General features: G+C 40.8%; 1 protein-coding gene across 8 annotated transcripts in view; it reads right to left on the bottom strand.

Moving 5' to 3' along the window:
• Plce1 (phospholipase C epsilon 1) overlaps positions 1 to 21,204 on the bottom strand; it is a 363,378-nt gene that overhangs the window by 110,488 nt on the left and 231,686 nt on the right. For all 8 annotated transcript variants that reach the window (XM_074078733.1, XM_074078732.1, XM_074078737.1 and 5 more), the window contains one exon: positions 20,229 to 20,545. In XM_074078733.1, the coding sequence (XP_073934834.1) occupies positions 20,229 to 20,545 (317 nt within the window). The remainder of the gene's footprint in view (positions 1 to 20,228; positions 20,546 to 21,204) is intronic.

Here is a 21,204-nt window from a genome sequence, read left to right on the forward strand (position 1 = left end):
CTGGTAGGAATGTAGTTTGGCAATTCCTCAAGATGCTGCACACTGAATTATCATATGACCCAGGGATACATCCAAGAGAAGTGAAAATACATATAAACACATTTTTTTACCAAAATATTGATAACATTTTGTTATTATTCTTCATCATAACCAAAAAGTATAAATGACCTAAATGTCTATCAACTGATGAATAGGTAAACAAAATATGGTAACATCACACAATGAAATATTATTTAGCCATAAACAGAAATGCGTTAAAGCTGTAACATGAACTTTGAAAACTTATTCTAAGTGAAAGAAGCCAGATATGCAAGGACACGAATTTTATTCTATTTATGAAAAATATCTTGAATAGGAAAATCTTTAGATACAGAAATGAGGAGAGTGTTTTCCAGTGAGGAATTGGAAATGACTGTAAATAGGTATAGGGTTTCTTCTTGGAATGGAGAACATATTCTAAAATTGATTGTGGTGCCAGATGTGGTGTTCACATCTGTAATCCTAGCACTTGAAAGGCAGAGACAGGAGGATCACAAATTTGAGGCCAGCCTGGAATATACAGTGAGTTCAAGGCCAATCTGAGCTCACATAGTGAGAATCTGTCTCAAAAAAGAAATAGGTAGGTAGGTAGGTAGGTAGATAGATAGATAGATAGATAGATGATAGATAGAGAGATAGATAGGATAGACAGATAGATACATAGATAGATATTGTGGTGGTGGTTATACCATTCTGTGATATACAGAAAACAACTGAACTAAATGTGTGCATTTGTAGAATGTGAATTATATCTCCAAAGCTGTTATAAAAATCAAGCCAAAAATAACAAAGAAGTATTGCTAGAAGTACAGAAAGCACAGAAGAAGGGGAATAGGCATTCTGAGCTAGAGAGTCCCTCCTTATCATGCTCAAGTGGAACCTTCCTCTCTAACTCTCATGTGAAGGCTTGGCTACTGACCTTCCCCTACAAGAGGTTTCCCTCTCTTTGAAGCGGCTTCTCAGTGGGAGCCCTGCCCATCTGTGACAACCAGGCTTAGGGTGGAAAATCAGCATCAGAAAGAATGAAGAGAACACTGCAGGCTACCATATAGGACACAACAATGGTAAAACCTTCACTGTTAACCTCATGCCCTGGCTCAGGGGCAGAACAAGGGGAAGTGTATATAGGATATGTTGGACTCAATGTTTCTATCAGTCTGTTTTCTTATAGAAATACCACAGACTGTGTGAGTTATAAAGAAAAGAGGACTTTTGGGTTCATGTTTCTGAAGGTGCAAGGTCAAGGGACCACAGCTGGTGAAGGCTTTCTTTCTGGTAGAATACTGAAGTGGTGTAGAGCATCTCATAGCGAGAGATGGGGAGTTGTGTGTGTGTGTGTGTGTGTGTACATGTGCTTCTTCCTCTTCTTATAAAGCCACCACATACAACCACTGGGGGACCCACCCTGATGCCATTATCTAATTCTAATCACCTCCCATAGTCTAAAGGACCTATCTCTTGGATTAAATTTCCACTTTCCTAATACCTCAAAATGGGGATTAAGTTTCAATATGTGAACCCTTGGGGGTCACAATCAAACAACATCATATCACAATCACACATTGCTTAGCAATGGGGATCCAGTCTGAGAAATGTGATTTCATCCTTAAGCGGACATCATTGGACACACACAAACCTAGACAGTACAGCCTGCTATACATAGGTGTGTAGTGTCTGCTGCTCCTAGGGCACGAATCTGTGTGGCACATCATCGTACAGAATACTACAAGGTAATTACAAACAATGGTAGATATTTGCCTACCTAAACAAATCTGAACATAGGAAAATACAGTAAAAATACTATGTGAAAGGAAGTTTTTAGCTTCATTATAATCTTACAAAACCATTATTGTAATGCAGTCTGTTACTGCTTGAAACATCTTATGTGGTGCATTATTATCTTTATAATCCACACCTATTGATCATAATGGCCTTACCTAAGAAGGTGGTATTACCTCATTTGACAGATGGGCAAATGGAAGATTAGAAAGATTCAGTCACTGTGTAGATCACATAAACAATGCAGCTGGGATTCAAACTCTGGGAAGTCAGACTCCAGAGCATAAATTCTAAGGAGCAATGGAGAGCATCTAGTTTAACCCTTTTTCTTCTAGGGCAGAAACTGATGGTCAGAGAGGCTCAAGGATTATTCAACACAACACTGCTGGCTAGAGGCAAAGTGAAGATTCCACACTCATGACAAGTTTCCTTAACCTTTTTAAGATTTACAGTACAGATAGGAGAGAAAGTCCCTGAAGTCAGGATCTCATGCCCATAGTCCAGAGTTATCTATCTCCTAAAACTATCCCAAGCACATGGGTATATATTATTTTCTTAAGGAGCAATAAGAAGTTTTCAAACTCTTCAGGGAGTTATGTGGCTGGTAGAATGTGATGATTTTTTTTCTTCTGGCCTTACCTTTCCACCTTCCCAAGAGACAAGGAATCATCAAGTGAAGTATTACCTCTTCAATATCAGTCATTGTCATGTCATTCTTATTCCCCAATCCCCTTTCTTAGGGTGGCACTCACAGACTAAAATTGGGAATGTTCCCATCTCGTCTCTCATTGTATACCTTCATACAAGGCCTTCCTTTTGTTTGGAGGACTACTTAGATATTTGGGGTTTGGGCACTTAGTCCCTAAACATAAAATTCTAGAACTAGAACAGCTCTATTACAGGCTATATGGACTCAGACCAGCCCACCATCCTTTTCCCCCAGGACAGAGATTCTCAACTTGGGAGAAAGGAATGGCAGGCATGACCAGGGTTGGGGCAGGGTGGGCAGAGAGGAGAATACATGGTGTGCTTAACATTTATACACAGCATTAATGCTTTTGTTTATGCTATCTATTATATTTTGAAATTTCCATAGACATTAAGTGAGATTTTGTGATTTTTTTCCTTTATCACTTGAAAGAAGGCATGAGTTAAGAATGTTGAAGAAACTTTAGGGCCATTTTCTATATTTTAGGGATCCAAATACAGCCAGCAGAACTGACACTGATAAGAGCACTTCTATGCAGCACTTTGGTAATCATTCAAAGAGCCCACACAGATGTGTGTTGAATTGTTCAAAATGTGGTCTCTATTTCCTGAACATCTTAATGATTCTTAAAATAAAGATTCTTAAAATATGATAGGAAGCAAGGAAAATTGTCTTATCTATTTTAAAAGTAAGTGGTCCAGAACTGTTAGTTTTCTAGGGTTATTTTCTTCATTATTGGTGTTAATCACCTTGGTAAATACAGTCCCCCAAATTCTCCTTTAATTCAACATTCCTATGTATCAGGTGGGTGTTATTTGCACCAGTTTACAGATGAGAAGACTGAAGAATAAATGGTTAGGAGACTTGCCTGTAGTCAACAGGGAGAAAGTAGTGGATCTGGAATTAGAATTCGAACCTCACAGCCAGCACTCTTATCTGGGGCTGCTGTTTTGTACACGGTAAACGGGGCCCTCTGGAATTGTGCAATTTTTGTCACATTTGTCAGATGTAATAGCGAGTCATCCAGGCTGATGTGTGAAAGGGGAGCTGTGAAGGGATTAGTGAGGGAAAACATCAGGACATGCACACTGCGGCAACAACCCTTCAGTGTGACTAAAGTTTATGGCTATTACTTGGTCTGCCATAAAGACCTACAGAAAATTAAGAGCAGAGGGCCATTTCTTAGTATTACAGCTGGGACAAAGAATGAATGTGAAACTCAAACAAATGAACGTAGCTGTTAATAACTGCCATACAGTTCCCCTAGGAAAGGATGGTAAAACCATGAGCCGAAGTAGGATATTCGGTTCTATGTGGATTTTGACTCTTTCATTGGGGCAGATAACAAAATGTTACTTGCAGATGATCACCTAATAGGTATCTTGCTTTGTTTGGAACTAAGTTCCTGTGTCTAGCTTGAAATTCAGAGTTTCAATTCCATGATACTTTAGAACAGTGAGAAGCAAATGTTTTTGTGACTTATGAGATGTCAATAAAATCACACTCCCATATGCAAGAAAAAATTTACCTTTAAAAAAAGACAGTTTCATACCACACTTTCTGTGGATTTAGCCTGCTTATCTCATCTACTAGTTGGTGACCAGTCCATGGAGAGACCCAGCAGGGAAGCCCGCCTTGTGTTTATATGACAGTGGAGAACATTAGTGAACTTACTTGAAGAAGTAGATTTCGGAGGAAGGGATTTGACAAAGTTGTTAAATCCAGTGGAGGCAGAAGAGGAAAGCTGGCTGATTATGTATCTGAGCAATGTCATTTTGAAATTCATTTTGGCCCCCAGAGTATAAATACACTTCAGTATTTTTGTTAGGATTGCCAGAAAATCAGCAAGTGCTCACTGTCTTTGGCCAACAAAAGCATAACTCTCTGTGCAAAAATCTTCTGCACATTTATAAACAAGAACATTTAGAAAATCCCCTCTTGCTGAGAGATATGACAACAGATATATTTAACTGGGCTGTAAAATAAAGCAGATACTACGGATACCACTGAGTTCAGCAAGCACAGGAAAAGCTTTTTTGTTTTTCTTCTGCCACAAACTTGTATCTTCCTATCACCCCAAATACCTTCCTGTTCTGTGCTCATCTGCTGAGCTACCATTCAGGTTTATACCTTTCTTTGCTCTGCCTTCTCAAACAAGCACGCCCTCATTCATTTTCTACGGTTTCTCTCCACTGCACCAGAGGTTCCATCCCTGAAGTTTACTGGGTGATGATCTCCTAGTGATCCTTGACCTTCTACCTGAATTTCAGGCAAAAAATTTTCTTCCTCACAGAATCTTCCAGTTGGAAAAAGACCAGGATGGCCAAAATCAGGAGCTGACCAACATTTTCTTCAAAAAGTTACATGACAAATATTTTAGGCTTTGTGAATCATTTGATCTTTGTTGTACCTACTCTGCCCTGCCAATGCAGCACAGACAACAGGTGAATAAAAGAGCATGGCTGTGCTCCAATTAAACTTTATTTATGGACATTGGGATTCATTTCCTATAATTTTCACCTATCACAAGATATTGTTCTTCTTTTTGGTGGGGGTCAGTACTGGAGTTTACAACTTAAGTTTTTTGTGCTTGTGAAGCAGGCATTCTACCACTTGAGCCACACCTGCAGCCCTTTTCTGCTATGGTTATTTTGGAGATAGGGTCTCATTTTTGCCCAGGCTGGCCTAGACCACAATACTATTTTAAGCTTCTCACCATCTCTGGGATCATTGGTGTATGCCATCATGTCCAGCTTTCTCTTTTGATGTCTTGCAAACTTTTTGGCCAGGACTGACCTGGAACCACAGTCCTCCTGATCCCAGCCTCTCGAGTATCTTCTTTTGATTTTTAAAATAGTTTAAAATATAAAAACCATTCTTGTCTCATAAAATGTGCATTAACAGCTGGGTGTAGTGTCTCATGCCTGAAATTCCAGCTACTTGGGAGGTAGAGATTGGGAGGATCACAGTTCCAGGCCAGTCCAGGCAAAAAGTTAGAGACCCCCTCACCCTGACATCTCAACAAAAAAGGTGGGCATTGTGGTAATCTATAATCTCAGTTCCTGGAAGGCACAGGTAAGGAATCATGGTCCAGGCTGGCCCAGGCAAAAACACAAAAACCTATCTGAAAAATTACTAAAGCAAAAACGGTTGAGGGCACAGTGATAGAGCATTTGCCTATCAAGCACAAGGCTCTGATTTCAAACCACTGTACTGCCAAAAGGAAAAAAAAAAAAGAAAAAGAAAGAAGAGATGTGTAAAAACAGGTGGTGGGACGGATTTGGTTTAATCTAGGTCAAACACCTAACTAAAACCAGGAGTTTCTTCCCAACTTTGCAGCCAGCCAGCCAGGTGCTGTGTAAGAGTTCTCCAGTTATAAGGAGCTTACCACCTCCAGAGTCAACCTGTTCTAATGAAATGACTGCCAGTCACAAAGAATAACTCAACTTTATCTTCATGGAAACCCTTCAGACACTGAAACATCCCTACCCTGGCAACCTTAAGAGATCTCCCACCTAGGCAAAATAGCTCACATTTCGTTAACTGTTGCTGTACACCATAGGTTCAGTTTGTTTGTTTCGTTTTATTCAAAGTCCTCTCTGTTCTAGTCTATAGGAAATTCTTGTGAATTCTCCCCTTTGACTTTTTCTTTGCTTACACTGGCTGACTTTCTTGTGATGCCCACAGTCTCCTCTTCACTAGTGCCTTTTATTATCCACCATGGCAGTAGGTATTATTAAATCTTGATCCTTGAAGCCTATGATCTCTCTAAGATAACTTGATGACTTAGAAAACAGATTGACTCTCTGGCTCACTTATCCCTTCTATAGAGATCATTCAACAAATATATTTTGCAGTACCAGCCTAGTAGTCAGCTCTGAGCTCCTACCTCCCACTACGTGGAGGACATCCATTTAAAGACCTTACTTTATGATCACTGTAAAACTTGCATGTCCCAAACTGGGTATTTCCTCACAAGATGATTGGAGTGAGGTTTTTCTCTCGCTCCTTTGTTGGAGCGAGCTCTCTCTTGCTCCTGGTTATTACTGCACCTAACTGGGGCTAACTGGGGGTGACTGGAGATGCAGAAAAGACACAGGATAGACAGACAGAGAGAAAGTGGGATCAGGTGTGTTGGGTGCTTGGGTGGAGACGAACAACCCTCATTGCTCTATCTTCATTCTTTAAGGCCTTACTCCTTTACAGTTCTTTAAAACTTTGTTTCTAAAGTCTTCTTTAAAACCTCTTTCCTTAGATTCACTCAGTCCATGTTTTCTCTTTAGCTTTCTTAAAGTTTTGGCCCTCAGGCTTGCTAGAAATTCCCCTTTAGCAATTATTTTCCCTTCCAAAAACCTCCCACACCAAAAAGCCAAAAGCCCAAAAGCCTTCCCCATCAAAAAGCCAAAAGGCAAAAGCCTCGAAGCAAAGGCAAAAGCCCCAAAACGAAAAGCCTGGCGTCCTCCTTCAGTGAGTCTTTTTTACCCAGTGGTAAACAGGGTGGAGCAGTGGTTCTTGGGGAGGGGCGTGACATTGTAATAGGAGAAACTTGTGTTCCTACTTCTCTGAATGTAAATAACTTAGGAGAAGCAGCTGTTCTGCTGGCCAGGGCTGTGCCAATCTCTGCCTACAGATGAAAGTAGTTGAACTGCATCTTGCCTTGCTTATGTCCAGTTCTCATAGGCTTCTCATAATCTATTCTCCACAGACATTGGCAATGAAGATGATAACGGTGGTAGTCACAACAGAAACACCAACTACCACTTATTGAATGCCTTCCATGTGCCAGACACTAGCTAAGCTAAAGATTCATTATCTTACTACACCTTTACAATGATCTATCAGGAAACCATTTGTAGACCCTTTCCCAGTTGGGAAAATGGGCTCAGATGACTGCTTAGCCCGTGCACTGCTAATAATTAAAGGGGGTAAGGATTTAAACCTTTGTATGTCTGAAAGAAAGCATGTGCTTTTGACTATCTTAGATGCTTGGAACTGTCTGAACGATGTCACAGGTCTGCTACTCCTTCCAAATGCCCTGCCTGGAAAACCTGAATTCAGTCTTGACCCTTGCCTCTCCTTCAGCCTCCCTACCCAGTCAGTCTTTGATCTACTGAGATTCTTTCTTCTAAACATCATGGAGACATTTTCTCCATTTATTCTTGCTATTATCCTAAGCCAGCTCCTTGTCAGTTCCTGTAGTTTACTGCAACCCTGTTCAGATGGATCTTCTTGCACCCACAGGCTGGATCTATCTATCACTTGAAATGTCTTTCCTGCCATTTTTCTCTATGCCATGCATTCATCTGACCACCTTGGTCAGGCCTAGCTAACATGGCGCTCTCATTCTAGGGGGCAGAAGAGAGTATATCAACTTCTGTGTCATATGAATATTTCACAGGTGCAACTTTTGTTACTTAATTTTTTTTTCGGGGGGGGTCTCTGGTAGTTTCAAGGGAAGTATGTTCCTGAAAAAGTGGAGAAATAACAAAAAAACAAGACTCTCCAGGTTATATACATTTGTGAAATTCTGATGAGTTCAAAGCGTCTTTCTTACTGGACAACTTTAATACGAATTAGGGTGCTTGCAGGAAAGAGAGGTGCAGCCCTAAAGGAACAGAGGCATCATAGTGGCTGTGGGAACCTAGAGAAGGAGGAGAGGAGTGTGGTGGCTAGAGATGTCCACAAATGTCTTGGCTGTATTTCACTCCAAGGCCAGTCCTGCATGTTTTCTATCCTAATGATGTACACACAATTTTAATGTCTGTATAACTTTTAAAGTATGAGGTGTGATGAGAAGGAATAAAACTTGTGCTTTTGTGAGGCTTATGGAATCTGAATTATGGGATTAAGATCTCACCTTGTAAGTCTATGTGGCCAGAGCCATGTGCCAGGGCAGGAGGGATCTAGACTGCAAGGTCCCAGGCATCTGTCCTGCTGTGACCTGCAGTGTGTCCCTGCTTCTGCCCTGCCTCTTGAGGGACTTGGGGGAAGGCTGTTTTGATAGGTAGAGGCCTCAAAGCCAGGAACCACCTGTTCTCTCCCAGGGGGCTACCCAAAGTTCACTCTGAAGTGAGTACCAGTTCCTAGGCACTTAGTAGCCAGTTTCTTTGTTTTGTTTTGTTTAAGTGTGTGTGTGTGTGTGTGAAATGTTGTATTATGGGAGAGTTCCCACATACACTGACATAACAAGCAACATGTGAAGTCCTGCAATGAAAACACCAACTTCCTTACCAGCATGTGTCTTATATTTTAGGCCACAGGCAATGTTTCTCCACAGAATACAAAGCAACATCCCACAAGGTTCACACCTCAACATGCTGCCCTGTTTTCACTGGGTTACTCCTAAAATTACTCAAACAAACCAGCATTTTATGCCTCATTTCTTTACTCATGGCATCCCATGACAAGTACTTATCTTGCAACTGATGTGAATTACATATTCAGCAATATGGCAAAGAGTTGGGGGAAGTCAACAAAAGCCTGAATTTCATCTCAGCTTAGCCACTTTCTGGCTGTGTGATATTGGACAAATTATACAGCCTTTCTGAATTTCTGTTTTCTTATTTGCAAAGCAAAGTACTGATTCCCACTTTTCATAATTATGTGGAAGCAAAATGTAACTAGGAATGTAAAGTGTCTGTTACAGTGTCCAGGGCAAGGCACAGAACCAACTGCAGCTCATTCTCTAATTTCTCCATCATCATTCATAAATACATGAAAGAAAAATTAGACATCAAGTCGTTAGTTGTCAACTAAGTTTTCACTAACTTTTTCACTTGCATATTTATTAGTGATTTGCTTTTAGGAAGGCATTGAATTTATATCTCAAGTTATATATACAGATAAATGGAGAAAGATTTGTTGGATGACTGTAAAATTAAGGATAGTCATATCTAGCTTAAAAATACATTACAAAGAGGGGACTGATGGCTCAAGGCCAACTTGAGAGCAGCAGTCTCTAGTGATATGCCAGAAGATTTTCTATTAATTCCTGTTGGTTTAATACTCTTACCAACAATTTGAATAAATATACATGAGACATAGTTATCAAACCTGAATATGAAAAAATTGGGAATGGAAGCTAAATGAAGATTCAAAATTATTTTGATAGGCTTCAATGCCCCCAAATTAAAGTTCAGCAGACTTAAGCCTACTTATAAGGAGGAAGATTTCCTTTTGGCTTAAGAAAGAATTTTTAAAGCCTCTTTGTAATGGGTTTGTTGAAATATGAAGAGACAGTAAAGTGTGTCTTTGAAAGTTTCTAGCAAAACCTGGGTAAGGAGCAGCAACAGAGGGATTCCTACATTTGGTGAATGATGAGAACACCTGACCTTCCCTCCCAAACCTCACTCATACTAAAATTCTGAACTGTGGCTGGGAAAAGCCTGCCTACCCTCCAAAGTTCTGGAGACTTTGGACTTCTTCAAGGGGTAAATGCTCATGTGGCCTCTGACGGCAACTCCCAGGGCACACACTACCTTGGATCCTCATTTGTTACCAATCACATTAGCTGTCATTTATTGAGAACCTATTCTGTAGTTAGTGATTTTAGAAACATCATCTTAAGTGTGACAACAGTCATGCAAAGTTGATAAAATTATCCTATTTCACAGATGAGAAATATGAGGCTGAAATCAGTTTATATCACTTGCTTACCTAGTGTTCCACAGTGAGAAAGTAAGAGAACCTGTGCTCATCCCAGACTTAGAGATAGAACCATCCTTTTCCTACTACTCATGATCTCTCACACAATTGTTAGTGCTCTGAATTGCTTCCTCACCCCAAGTATATATTAATTCAATGTTTTATACCTTGAACTACATTGTAAATTCCTTGAATAAAGGGGCCTGCCTTGAGCCCAGGATGACCTTGAACTTATCCCTGAATTGCTGGGATTAGAGGCTTTTCTTTGTATTCCTAAAAGCACCTGGCTCAATACATCATTGATAATACCAACTAACATTACTCATTCATTAAATACTTATTTATTGAGCATCTACTGTACAATGGGCATTATGCAAAGAACCACAGATACTGCCATGCACAAGTTATAAAAACTTCTAGTCTAAGAAGATAGGGAAAAATGAAGAAGCCAATGGCTTCCCGACTTTCAAGAGAAGGCAGCAGTTGTGGTATGAATTGAGGAAGACGGTCTCAGACAGAAGGAATAGCAGTACAAAGGCTGTAGGGAGAAAATTAGTCCAGCATGTTCATGGAGCCAAATGAAGGTCTATGCAGCTGGAACAGAACCAGAGAGATGAGTGGGTGGTGTGAAGCTAAGCTGAAGAAGAAGGCAGCAGCAAATTCACGTAGAGTCTTGAGCCACTGGGGGACACTTTTATCTTTATAGAAGACCACTCTGGCTGTTGGATGGAGTATGGATTATGTAGTATGCCGGCATGAAAGCTGTACGGAGGTGGTGCACTGGTGGCTGGTTCCAAGGTAGTGGCATGTGAAATGCAGAAGAGCGACCCAACTCAGGATGTATTTTCTAGGAACAGCAAATGTGACTTGCTGATAATTTGGATGTCAGGGGTTAGGGAAAAAGACAGTAAATCAAGGATGACTCCTAGGTTGTTGATCTGAACACCTGGGAAGATATTAAAGCTGTTAAATAAGATGGCAAATATGGTTGAAGTATTAAGTGCTCATATGAAAATGGAACAATGAGACCTGTTGAAACTGTTCTAAGAAAGGGGTAAGAGGGATAAAGGAGAAAGATATATTGTAAGCACCTTTGGAAATGTCACAATGTACCCCTAGTTCAACTATAATATGCTAATAAATAAACTAAGTTAAAGTAAGATGAGAAAGGTGGTTGTGTTGGGTGAGTGGGGAAAATACTAGGTGCTACGTGAAGTGTGAGGCAAGGGGCAACAGTTCTATTCTGGGCATATTTAAGATGCCTTTTAGACATTATTAGAACATGAGCTTTGTAATGCTGGAGGCCTTGCCTCTCTTGTACTGTGCTGTACCCTGTGCACAAAACAGCATTTAGTACATAAGCTGATATGGAAAAAAAAAAAAAAAGCCAAAGGGAGGCATTGAGAAGTCAATCAGATTTATGATTGTTTAAATCTTTTGGGTGAATGTAGATCTTTGGCAAAGCATAAACATTCCTCCTTGGCTCTTACATGTGCAGTAAAGATTTCTGACATGGTGGTTTTTTCAAAGAGCTGAATTAAACATCCTAATAGGGTCAGCTAATGCAGTCCTGGAGAGAGACTCAAAGCCCCGGTCTCTGACTATAGCTCACCTGGTCTTTCCCACAGTGTTCAGGCTCATTAAAGTGAGGCCAAGGACATGAGCCTTGAGAAGCTGCTGCACTGTTTCTCTGAGTCACATTTACTATTTCTAATGATGATGATGACAGTAACAATAGTGTTCACACATATATTGCCTACTTGCCAGTTTCCATTGGAACTAGCCTTATTTCTACCAGTATCAGGATTGAAGCGGCAACCTAATGCTTGCTTTAAACAAGGTCTCAAATTTCAAGAACCAGTCTTCCAGTACCAAGGAGATGCCACATTTTCAATATCATGAAAGTAGGACAGGGGCCAAGTCAAAAAGGAAGTCGATGATGGTATGTTGAAATCATAAAGAATTTTCTAAGTTCTGTTGTGAAGAAATTGGTTTCATTCAGAGTAAGAGAGCCAAGATATATAGGCACCTACAACATCTGATTCAATAGCACCAAGTAGGTGAGTCAAGAACACTGGCTCTACAAATTAGAACATACGGGCTCAAATCCTACACTATAGGTCACTGACTTAGCTTGCCGGTGCCTCTGTTTCCTTATCTGTTAAGTGGATGGTGATCATCATAATAAAGTTATATTGGAAACTGTTATCATTAGTTATTCTGAAAATACAGTTATTTTAGTGGTTTTTCTTTTTAGCTAGTGTATTAAATCATTACTGTGTCTTTGTTCTCTGCTAACTGCTTTAGATATGTCATTTCTCTGAATACTTACCCAATGCATTTGAGGCAGGGACTATTATTATCTGTGATAGCTAATCTTGATTTCAACTTGATTGGTTTGAGAAGTACCTGGGAGATTAGTAAAGCACACCTTTGAGTGTGTCGGTGTTTTTACAAAGGATTAACTAGGGGGAGGAAAACTGCCCTAAATGTGGGCAGCACCACCCCATAGGCTGGGAGCCTGGATAGAATAAAAGGGGAACAAGTATATAGAGAGAATGCAGGCACTCTCTTCCTGTTTCCTGGCAGCCATGAGGTGAACACTCTTTGCTACATGATTCCACCACCATGACATACTTGGTCACTATAAGCCCAGAAACATGAATCTAAGTGCCATGGACATTAAACCCTCTGAAACTCTGGGTCAAAATAAATCTTCCTCCCTTAAGTTGCATTTCTCAGGTATTTAGTCACAATGACATAAAGCTAACCAACATATTACCTCATTTAAAGATGAGGGATTAGGTGACTAGATCCTGGCTAGACAGCTGGAAACAGAGGATTAGAACTCAGGCAGCCAGACTCAGGAACTGCCCCTGAATGATGTTGTAACATCACTTTCTTATTTGTCACCTGCCATTTACTGAATGTTACTGTAAGTCAGGGGAGGCCTGGGGGTGCTGGTTGCTAAGAACCATGCAACATGATTTGCTTGCTCTTAGAATGCTGCACTGCACAGCTAAGCCTCTGTAGTTTCATTGTCTACCACATTTATTTTTTGAGATGGGGGTCTTGCTATGTTGCACAGGCCTGGTCTTGAACTCCTAGGCTCAAGGGACTAGAGGCTAATGCCCCCATGCCCAGCCAAGCCTACCGTATTTTTGAGTCCAGAAATTTCTGGAGTAAAATGTCTGTTAGCACAGGATATTCAGTAAAATGATCTGGGGAAAGAATATCACATCTGCTCTCAGACCTGTGCCTCTGGGGAGACATGCCTTTGTCAAGGAGAAATTAGATTTCCCAAATTTTGCTTCCCCCAAGGGGCTTTCTCAGCACTTCGCCTCGTAAGTGCTCCCATTTGAGGAAGAAAGTTTGTACAACAGCCCTGAACAGATGATTTGCATGGCTGTCTGCTTTTATAACACAGGGAAATGCTTTGACGGGAAACATTTCTTACCACGGTTGAATATATATAAGCTCAAAACTGTGTTTTTTTTCCAAAACATTTCAAGTAAAGGATGTATTTGAACATGAGGATGCTGCCTCTGCCCACACATGTCCTCGGGGCTCCACAGGCAGACTTCTAGGTGCTGCAATCTGCCAAAGTGATTGCCATCATTTAGGCAGTAAATAGGGGATTGTGGTGGGAAGAAACCAGTTCAAATAGCTTTTCTCTGGTTAGATGGTGTTTTCTTTTCTTCTTGCCATTCTTTCTTGGGATGTGGAGCTACACCGTGGCATTCTTTATAGATAAGTGGCATTTAAACTGCTGAAGTGGCATCTTGTGAAATCTACCAGATGGAAGGAACAATCAACAATAGAGTGTCACTTTGGGCTACCCCAGTCTGGTGCCTGAGGGAAGCAAGTTGGTGAATGTTTGGTTTGACCACACAGAAGGGTGGAAAAAGACACCCAGGGCCCAGACTCAGGTGGAAGCTCTGCAGAGGCTTCAGGGGTCACTATGTAACTGTGGGCCTCAATCTAGGGCTCATGAACTGCTAGTGGACCAACTGGTCCAGAAGAGGAGCTCAGACAAAGGGGCTTGCCAAGAACCACTTGACAAGCAAAAACTGCCCTCTTAGGGCATAGGAAAAGGTGGATCTTCCAATGGCCTCTTGAAGCTGGGAGTGACTCCCCAGCGAGAGATAACAACTATCTGTGATACAGAAGAAGATCTGGCAGTGGTATGGGCAGTGTGACTGGTTAGAGTCAAAAATCTCACTATGGTGACAAATCCTGAGAACTAGCTATAGATACAGACAATGAAGAGTTCCAGTCTTAAGGGGTGAACGCGTGACAAGGGTAGAAGTCATGTTAAGGAGGCATGAGGCTTAAGTACTAGAGGCTTGGAACTGTGACCCAGAATATCCACCCCCACTCCACCCGGTTTCTACCACAGAGCTTCATGAGAAAGATGGGAGAGAGTGCCAAGATGCAGGGGGAAAAGTGCCTTTTTTTTTTTTTTCTAGGAGAGATAAATGGCTCAGGAATTTATTGTAAGAGGAATTTATATAAAAAAATAAGATCAAAGGGAATGTGGGCTAGAGGTAGAAGCTGGATACAGAAAGAAACAGGCAGGGGAAAGAACATGATTTGAAACTTTGTGGGTGGGCCAGAGGGGCTGCTCACACAGAAAGGAGAGAGGGAACACTGGCTCCTTGGAGCTTTTGGTCAAAAATATGGCTAGAGAAACAGGTCTAAATTAAGCGGATCCAGAAAAACCTGTTTTCCAAACCAAGAAGCATAGAGATGGGCCTAACTCCAGTGCAGATCTGACTCCCACCTGCTTGCAGACTGGGTTTCTGTATATTTTCATGGGGAAAGAGGGACTTCCTCTAGAAGCTTCTCTAGTGCACACCATGGTCTTCTTACAGGGCCCAAGGTTTTATAGGGCAAGAGAAAGGGGAATGGAGAGAAACACTGCTTTCTAGCCACAATCCAAACTAATTACCAATGATTTATTACTTGGTCTTCCTTCCTGTCACCTAAGCCTTTTCAGTCATTTGATGGTTGTACTTTGAACTACATTTTACCCATACTTTCTTAAGAACAAACATTATGTTTGTAACATTGCCCCAAAGGCACCAGGAATTTTCTTCCTTTCCCTCTCCTTACAGATAAGTCACCATGTAAGAAGTCGTTAGAATGTGGGAAACTTCTAGCTCATGATGGTGTTCTGTTCACAATCAGAAGCAAGCTACCTCCCTAAACCTGGAGTCTTGCTCATGACAACTGTTTGATTGACTGTCTTCCAGTCTGGATGTCCCCCATGATCTTCATGTGTATTCCTCCCAGCCCTCAAGGCCCAGCCCCCAACTCCAGAGCTCAGTAGAAGGGTCTCTGATCATCCACTTCGACGCCTCTGCCGGCACTGTCTGTGCCACTCACACTGCCCATACTTTCTGTCCTTTTTTGGTAGCTATTTGTGTCCATGTCTGGTAGCTTCTGGCAGCTGCAGACTACTATTTACTTTCCTCAGAGCACACCCACCACATTGCCCTGCTTCTGAAAAGTACTGAATAAATAGGAGTTGAATGACCGAATACATAAATAAATGCATCTGCTTCTTCCCCAAGTGACCAGCACTCCTGTGATGGGGCTCAAAGTTCTCTTTAAGATCCTGTTATGTCCTTTAGGAATAGACAGTTTCCTTCTTCTGCGGAAGAGCATTTAGTTTGTGCGCTCACATTTGACTGAACCAAAGTATGGGTTAATGTCAAGTTCCATCAAATATTGCTAATTTCTAATTTTTAAAAAATGTTCATTACATCAATGGGATAAAAAAAAGAAGACTAGAGCATAACACGGATGCAATAAATATGCTGAGTGAATTAATGAATGAATGAAGGAGGGATGGCATAAGGCTAGACAACAGGAAATTTTATTAAAAAATAGAAACAGAAAAAGGATAGATGCATAGAAGACAGAAAAAAAGTAACAAGAGAATAAGGGAAGAGGGAACGGAGATGCAAGGCTAACTAAATTCTAAATCAGCAATTCTGGTTTTACCACAAAGTTGAACTTGATCATTCAAAAAGTGGAGAGGAATTGGGTGAGAAGAGACAGACTCTGAAGACAGACAGATCTGAATTCTGATATCCACTCAGCAGCTGAGTGACCTTGAACTAGTGACTTAACCTCTCTGAACTCATTGCTTTGTTTTAAAACCTTTTATTTTGAAGTAATTTTGGATTTTTTTCTTTTAAAATTTGAGACAGTTGCACTATTTGCCCAGATTGACCTCAAAATTCTAAATCCTCCTTCCTAAGCCTCCTGAGTGCTGGAATTACAGGCATGTACCACCATGCCTGGCTTATTTTTTTTTCTTTTATTATTCATATGTGCATACAAGGAGGCTTGGGTCATTTCTCCCCCCTGCCCCCACCCCCTCCCTTACTACCCACTCCGCCCCCTCCCTCTCCCCCCCACCCCCTCAATACCCGGCAGAAACTATTTTGCCCTTATTTCTAATTTTGTTGTAGAGAGAGTATAAGCAATAATAGGAAGGAACAAGGGTTTTTGCTGGTTGAGATAAGGATAGCTATACAGGGCATTGACTCACATTGATTTCCTGTGCGTGGGTGTTACCTTCTAGGTTAATTCTTTTTGATCTCACCTTTTCTCTAGTTCCTGTTCCCCTTTTCCTGTTGGCCTCAGTTGCTTTTAAGGTATCTGCTTTAGTTTCTCTGCGTTAAGGGCAACAAATGCTAGCTAATTTTTTAGGTATCTTACCTATCCTCACCCCTCCCTTGTGTGCTCTCGCTTTTATCATGTGCTCAAAGTCCAATCCCATTGTTGTGTTTGCCCTTGATCTAATGTCCACATATGAGGGAGAACATGCCTGGCTTATTTTGAAGTAATAATTTTATTTCAAAAATTAAAAGTAAAAATTTTAGATTCAGAGAAAAGTTGCAAAAGTAGTAAAGAGTTCCAGTATCTCCTTCACCCAGCTTTCCCTTAATGTTAACATGTTTAATAATCAGAGTACAAGTATGAAAACTAGGAAATTAACATTGATACAATAATACTAACTAAACTACAAGCCTTAATAGGGTTTCACTGGTTTTTCCATTATATCCTTTTTCTAGTCCCAGATCCAAAAGGACCCCATGTTGCCTTGACTAGCCATGTTTCCTTGTCTTCTCTTAGTCTTCACAGTGGCCCAGTTTCTTTTCCCTTAACTTTCAAGATCTTTTTAAAGAGTTGACTGTCCCTGGCATTTTTTCATTAGTAGATTTAGGTTTGCATTTGTGGCAAAAACACCACACAGATGGCATCGTGGTCTTCTCAGCGCACTGTATCAGGAGGTGCATGATGAAATGTCTTATTACTGGTTCTGTTAACCTGGGTCAACCCTGGTTGAGTGTCTACTGCTCTGTTTCTCCACTGCTTTATTTTTCCTTTGTAATTAACAAGTATCTATGGAGAGATGTTTTGAAACTATGTAAATTCATCATATTTATTTTCACCCAATAATTGTGGAATTCATAGTGGTTCTTAACTGCAACAATTACTACGTAGCAATAATGGTGGGTCCCTATATCCCTAATTTGTCCTACTTTTATAAATTGAAATTCTTCTATAACTAAGAGCTGTACCTCCCGCCACACTGCCACATTGATTTATTTGCTTAACAATATGGACTTGGGAATATTTATTTTTACTCTATGGGTCAGACTTCAACACCATCATTTGCTTTGCTGTCTAAGCTTTACTTTCTTCAGCTGCATGACAGGGATAATGCTAACTCTCATAAGGATCAAATCAGATTTAAGAGTGTGAAAGTGTCCAGTCCAGAGCATTCACTAAACAGATGCAAGTTTCTTTCCTTCCCTCTCTTTCCAGTGTGGAAAGGCATCTAATGTGGAGGAAGGCCATTCTACATAGGTGAAAATCTGAATTTAATAATTCTGTTTTAATGTATTGCAGCTTTTCTAGCTAAAAGCATATAAAGCAATTAGAATTTAGCTATCCTCATGCTGCCTAGTGAAGGTCATTTGGAATCTGCCTGTCATGACTACATAAGAGTGGTTTTTAATCAGCATACCCATAATTTGTATGAAAATAGATGCTTGAGAATACTTGAAAACAGACTGTTCTCTTAAGTAGTTTAAGTGTTTTCCCAGAAATCTTGTTTATGTCCTGAAGTTGCTTAGCTAAACTATTTTCAGAGATAGTCCAAAGCAGGCCTCGACCCAGCTGTGGGTCATATCATCACTAGCTCTGAATCAGTGAAATCATTGATTCATCTTTGATTCCCAAGCTTACGGCAGCAAGTGGAAGATATCCAAGTTCAATTTAAAATTAGATTTTAAAAGTTCTGGCAATTCACTTGTAAGTTCAGGTTGAATTAGGAAAAAAAAAAAGGACAAGAATAGGATCCTAAAGATGTGAGAGTGAGCAAATGTGGAAGTTTAAAATAATTCACAAAATACAGTAAAATCCACTAGTAACATCACTCGTGTACGGGAACTTTCATTATCCTGTCCATTTTTATCAGTAAGGAAAATCAAGAACATCAGAGATTTATTTTTAAAAACAAACAAACGACAACTCTGGAGCAGTATAGTTTGCAAGCTCTCATGAGGCCCTTCAGTGATTCTGTCTTACTCATTTTGGGAGGAAGCTGTACCTTTAGCAGCCACCAGTCCCAACACGAGCCTGATATAGATAGGAGAATATTGTAGGGGTTCAAAGCCCAGCTCTGGGACCTGGCTATATGGGTTTGGGTACTACAACTGCCTCTCATAGTAGACCAAGGTCTTACAGGGTATAAACCTTTGTTTCCCCATTGGTAGGGTGGGGATCATGACAATATCTGCCTTGAAAGTTGCTTCAAGGAGCTAATAAGTGGTACATGTAAAATGGTCAGCAAGACAGTGCTAGATGAATGTCAGTCACTCCTATGGATAATAGACTTCTCCCTGGGGAATGGAGTTTGGGGCATATCTGAACACAGAACCACTTGGGCTCAGCCTCTAACACTTCCTGCATTCACTGGGTCTTAGCCTGCTCTCTGGCATTTACCACCACTTCCAGGGTTTTCACTGGGATGGAGGCTATAAAGTGAGCCAAAGTTAGAAAGGGTAGAAGTAACAAAGATTGATCTGCTGTCAACCAGGGATACACATGACCCAGAATGGAAGGTCCTCTCAGCATTAGGAAGAGTTTACTGAATAACCAAAATTAGAAATTACTGTCTTTGTGGATTCAACCAACCAATAACCAACAAAACCCAATTTAAAATTTTGTGATTTAATATTCAAGGCAAAAGAGATTTCATCTAAAATACATATAAATGCAGAACTGAAAACTGTGAGTTTACATTATTGAACAAAAGGGTTCTTTAAGCCCAACAGCACAGTATACCCTGACTCCAGTATGCATGGAAACCCATGACTCCCTGCTGTTCCTTGTCTTTGCACAAGGGCCACAGGGATGCCAGCCATTGACATTTTCTCTTCCAGTGAGAACCCTAGACCCTGTATAGAAGCTCCATCCTAAGTGTTTCCAGACTCCAGTCATACCTGTCTTCTTCAGAACTGGCTTCTGGCCTGGTCTCAGAAGCTTTGGAGTGACTTTCTGGGCTGAGGATATTCATGGGATATAGAGAGAAGTGGGGTGATTCATGACCTCAGTGAATTACCCCATGGTTCTCCATGTGTGGAATCCCAGATGTATTGGTTTTTAAGTTTCTGCTGAGGAGTCCTGATAGTGGGATAGGAGGTGGGCTATATAAATGTGGCCTTCACAACTGTGAGGCAGATCTTAAAAGCACTGGTGGGAATGGTTAGAGGGAAGACTGGGAATGGAAAGTCTGGTTGATGGAATGGAGAAGGATTTGTAGATTCAGCAACACAGGAAATGGAGATAAGATCAATCAGGCAGAAGGACAGTGTAAGGCTGATCTCATTGTTTGGTAAGAAAAACAGCAATTGTGAAGTGGCAAGACAGGAAGATGAGATATTAGTAAAAGAAAAACCTACAAGAAGAAATATACTTAGAAACCATTTATGGCAATTCAAATCCAAAAACATCTGAGTGAGTGACTCCTTACCTCATTAAATCTCGTCACTAGATTCTCAAGGGCATTGTGCTCTCCATTCTGAGTGGTGAGAATTGAGGCTGAGATGGATGATTTGAGGCAGGGCAGGGACCTTTGGCATTCCGGGGTGCCCAAGTCTCGGGTTAAGAAACAAAGGTAGTCAACTGGCAGGACCCTTCGGTAAATATTCTGTTCCTGCTCTGTCAGGATGCTGGCAACTTCCTCTGGGAACTGGATTAGGGGCTGCAGATCAATCAGTTCCTTGCTGATGCCAGCTGAACTTGAAGGGAAGTTGTTGGAATTGGCCATAGAGGTGCCTGGTTGGCGTTCTGAAACAAAGCAACAGAAATCATCGTTATATCAAGGTTGGTCCCACACAGATACTTGAGAGTCATTCCAAACCTTGTAGGTTTCTTAGTCAAATCCTTTGTTTGGTGAATAGTTCTACTCTATCTTCCTTGTTATAGAGACCTTTCTAAAATTGTCCTGTCTGTCCTTCTCCCTCCCCTGCTGTGAGGTGGAGCCTGAAGCTATTTTCCATTTGCAGAAGAATATTAATCTAGCATATCATTCTCCAACCAGTTCACTGTGACACTGTGTAGAACACCAATTGCTTCCTTATCTTCCTTTGTTAATCATGAAAGGAAAAAGAAATGAGGGTGGGTGTGGCATAGCCAATTGAAATGGAAGAGGAAAGAAGACTGTGTACATACATATTTGATGTAAGTATGTAGAAGATTGGGGATCCAGGAACCCTCTACATACAAGGTGTCAAAATGTGGCAGTATATTTCCCTAATCCTAAACCCTCAAATATTTTGATTTTTTAGAGGTCCATTTGGGGATTTGCAAGAATGGAATACCTATAAAGGTAAAGAAGGCATAGGTCATAAGAAGATGTATTCAAATAAATAAATTTTAGTATCTGGTTTCCAACCAGTGGCAAGATGGTGGCAGAAGAATGCAGGACAGGGAGAGGTGGAGCATTA

This window comes from Castor canadensis, chromosome 7 (genome assembly GCF_047511655.1).
Source record: "Castor canadensis chromosome 7, mCasCan1.hap1v2, whole genome shotgun sequence".
NCBI lineage: Eukaryota > Metazoa > Chordata > Mammalia > Rodentia > Castoridae > Castor > Castor canadensis.